General features: G+C 41.5%; 1 protein-coding gene across 1 annotated transcript; it reads left to right on the top strand.

The window, feature by feature from the left end:
* Positions 1 to 456: 456 nt before the first annotated feature.
* On the top strand, positions 457 to 3,199 carry CLRN3 (clarin 3; the record flags this gene model as incomplete). The annotated part of the gene is made up of 2 exons (XM_010156025.1): positions 457 to 636; positions 2,925 to 3,199. Coding segments are annotated over 2 exons (455 nt in total), but the record flags the coding sequence as incomplete, so codon positions are not given.
* Between the last annotated feature and the right edge of the window lie 438 nt (positions 3,200 to 3,637).

The following is a 3,637-nucleotide window of genomic DNA, read 5'->3' as shown; positions in this document are numbered from 1 at the left end:
GCTGATATATTAAAAGAAAATAATCTACAGTTGGAGCCAAGTTTTAAACAGGTATCTGCAGAAGTTACCAGATACTCAGGAACGACGGGCAGAAGAACACCTAGGTTTCTGATCCAATTTAGGTATACAGTTTCTGTCTGGCCATATCACAAATATTTACAGAAGTATTAAGGAAGAGAAGTTTACAACCCAACCCAATGCCCAGGAAGTTTATGTGTCTGCAGGATTAGCAGACATGCACTAATTCCAGCCTAACACACCTTCACCCTATTTTGGATTTGGGTTCACATGCCATGCCCAAACCTACTGTTCCTTCTACATCACAATCCCTACAGATCAGCCAAGTCTCTGATGATCAGCTTTTAATTACAGGCATGTCAGTAAGTCACAAGGTTGTCTGAGCCCACCAGACTGTGCTGGGAAGGTTGAGTATCAATCCTGAGCCCTGCGTTTCAGTTTCAGATAACCTGAGCAACTCCAAGGCGAAAAGCATGATCACTGCGATTATTGTGATTCTGGTTCTCGGTCTGCTGAGTTCCCTTCTGAGCTCTGGATTTACCTGCACTAATGCTGTCAGTAATCCCTACCAGACGTTTTTGGGACCCACCGGAGTCTATACCTGGAATTCTTTATGTGGTGAGTAACACGCTCCATGCTGACCACTTTCTGCCCACCGTATGGATAAATACTGTATTCTTATCCACTCCAAGATTAAGAAATATATATCTGTAATAGGAAACATGTGGAAGAGTATTCTGTTCAGTTGGCTTTTGTTTTTAACTGTCTGCTGAGATAGCTGAAAACTAACTTTTAAGTACTAGTAAAAATAGTATTATTTACTTGAACTGGCACCCCTGATCAGGAGGCGTCTGGATTCACTGGCAGCAAAGATGGAAATTAAAAAGCCCCAACAGGTGTAGCATCGTTTCACACATGATGCACATTGAGAAGAACAGAGTTAGCTGACAAATACAGAATGAAACTGTAGAAGTATGCAGTGACTGTGACTACAGTGCAATTTGTAACCTCTGTAAGACCTTCTGTCACTATTTTATGGTATTTGTAACGTATCTGTGGCTGGGTTATCTACATACCAAATTAGGCCTCTAAGGTCTAATCTATAGGATGGACTCCAGCTTCATTTCCCAAAAACGTGTTGAATGAGGTACGTCCACAGCAGCATTAACATGGCAGGGGGAGGGAGGGGAGGCAGTTAGGAGGGCTGTCATTGCAAAATTCATTTCTTTCTCTAAAATACACTTTCACAGAACAAGAATAAGTTTTAAGATTCCCTAAGCAGGGAAAAAAAAAAAAAAAAAGGTAGAGACACTGAGTTATTAGTGATGTGAACTCTGTCAAACAGCTCCCTGGAGGTGTAACCCCTCGTTCACCCGCTAGACTGCTCCTAACGCACCTTCCCACCCTCTTCATCTTGCTATGGTAATGACCTCAGCTCTCACACTCGGTTTGTCTCAAGAGGATTGTGTGTTCCTCTAATACTGTGCTTGCACTTGGGAAATTTTCTTTGAAGACATCTGATTACAGAGTACTTCAGCGTTGGCGTTTTGTCCTTCAAAAGTTCTTCAGGTCTGAAGATGCTTCGCTCGCGGAGCGGGAACTTTCCTTCCCTTAATCAGTGTCCTGTCCTGGGGCTGCACTCTGTGACCTGCCTTTGCCAAAGTCTGCCCTTGGTGGAAAGGGAATCTTACGGATAAATTTAATCATTTCAAGTACAGGTGGGGGTGTCTCAAACCCACCCCTTTTTCTCCAGCTGTATCTAACAGGGTGTATAAAGACAGATGCTGAAACAGCTGTGGCTGCCTTGACACACAGTATGAAAAGTGAGCAAAAGCCTAGATTAGACAGTTTTTCAACTTTTAAGACAACCAGATCACACGAGAAAGTTAATTTCCTGACCCCAGGTCCCATTATGCAGCCAAAATCCGCAGACTTTGACCTAAACTGAAAGGACCATGGGCTTGCCAGAATAAATATTAGTGAGAAAGTAAGCCCCCATGTTGACAGAGGATCGTGGTTACTTTTTACAGCCCTGTAAGAGCTATGACCTGGAAAGTCTATTTTGCCATGGGCGTATTTCTATGAAATATCATGCATCATTTGATCTGTGACTGTATCCTGAAGGTTCCTAATTCTCCTACCGGGTGACCTGAAAGTCCAGTGTCCTGCAAAAACTTGAACCTGTTTCAGAGACCATCCGTAGGATGGTGTACCCAGAGGGAAGAAAGAGAAATTTAATCTCCGAAAGCTGCTGAAAATACCTTTGTTAGCATTATGAAAGCAGAGATGTAAAAGCATTATTTAGCTAAATGTCAAAGTAACCAAACTTCACTTATACTCAGAATGTTATAGGAAACAGATGCAGAATTAATAAGACATCTCATTTTGGCTCATCACAGAGTCATTGAATAATCTGGGTTGGTAAAAAAGAAAAAAACCCAACACCACACCACACACAACATAAGGTCTTTAAGTCTAAGCTCTTGAGCAAAGCTGGGCCAAACCTGAACACAGAGCAGGTTGCTCAGGGTTTTATCCAGTTGTGATACTGCACATCCCATTCATTTGGGCTCATATCAAATAAGCATTCTGCAGATTACCCAAGGAGTGAATATTCTACTCAGCACTAAATTAAATGAAATAAATTACATTCAATGGCCTTATCTAAACAGTCAGTGAGAATCCATTCATTTTAGCACAAGGTATAGTTACCAATGTGAAAATGCCTGGCAGGTACTATTAGGTGGGACAAAACATCTTTAAATGACCTCATATTTTACTAATGGAAAATATTAGTTTAATCTGTGTCCTAGTCCAGGTATAACTAATTTAAGTAGACAGTTTATAAGTAGCTACATGAATGATGCTACAGTTTCACCTCTAACATTTATATTCATATTTTCTAGGAATCTTCATACTTTTAGCCATGATACTTTTTCCTGTGAACATTGAAGAATACAGCCTGTCTGTAGAATTGGCCTATGGATGTTTCTCTTTTCTGCAGACACATATCAAATCTGCACACACTTATGGATATTCATATTGGATCATGCTGCTCATCATTTTTCTGAATATTGCCTCTGTCGTCATCATATATTTCTATGACCATGCAAGATATTCTAAGAAGAAAGAACAGGAAAGACCCATCGAAAATGCACCAAAAGACGTCATTCTGTTTTAAGGATGCCGCTGCTGAAAAGAAGGTGTAAATGAAAATGACTGTTTAATGTGGACAATCATGGCTGATCATTTCCATTCAAACTGAAGATGTGTGTATAGTCCAATTAACAAAATAGCCTATTATGACTTCAAAGAAATTTGATTTTATCTTTATGTTAGGTATTGGTGTAATACTTACAAGTTCCCATTGGAAAACATGCTGCCTAAACACCTCGGAGCGGGCATGGCCCAAAGAGCATGACACCAGCATAGTCCTGCAGGATCAGTCCTCAGGCACCTTATGGCTCTGCTCTTCCCTGGAGGGATCACTGGGAAAACACACTCCCAGGAGGGTTCCTCACCTCCGTACCACCACCACTGCCTTTCCTAGAGGGCTGCTGCCTTCCTGCCCACACAGCACAGAGGGGCTGGTTCCCACCTCCCGCTTTCTGGATTTTTC

The sequence above is a fragment of the Eurypyga helias genome, unplaced genomic scaffold, assembly GCF_000690775.1.
Source record: "Eurypyga helias isolate BGI_N326 unplaced genomic scaffold, ASM69077v1 scaffold337, whole genome shotgun sequence".
Taxonomy (NCBI): domain Eukaryota; kingdom Metazoa; phylum Chordata; class Aves; order Eurypygiformes; family Eurypygidae; genus Eurypyga; species Eurypyga helias.
Note: the sequence above shows the minus strand (reverse complement) of the source record. Positions and strands in the feature narration are given on the sequence as shown.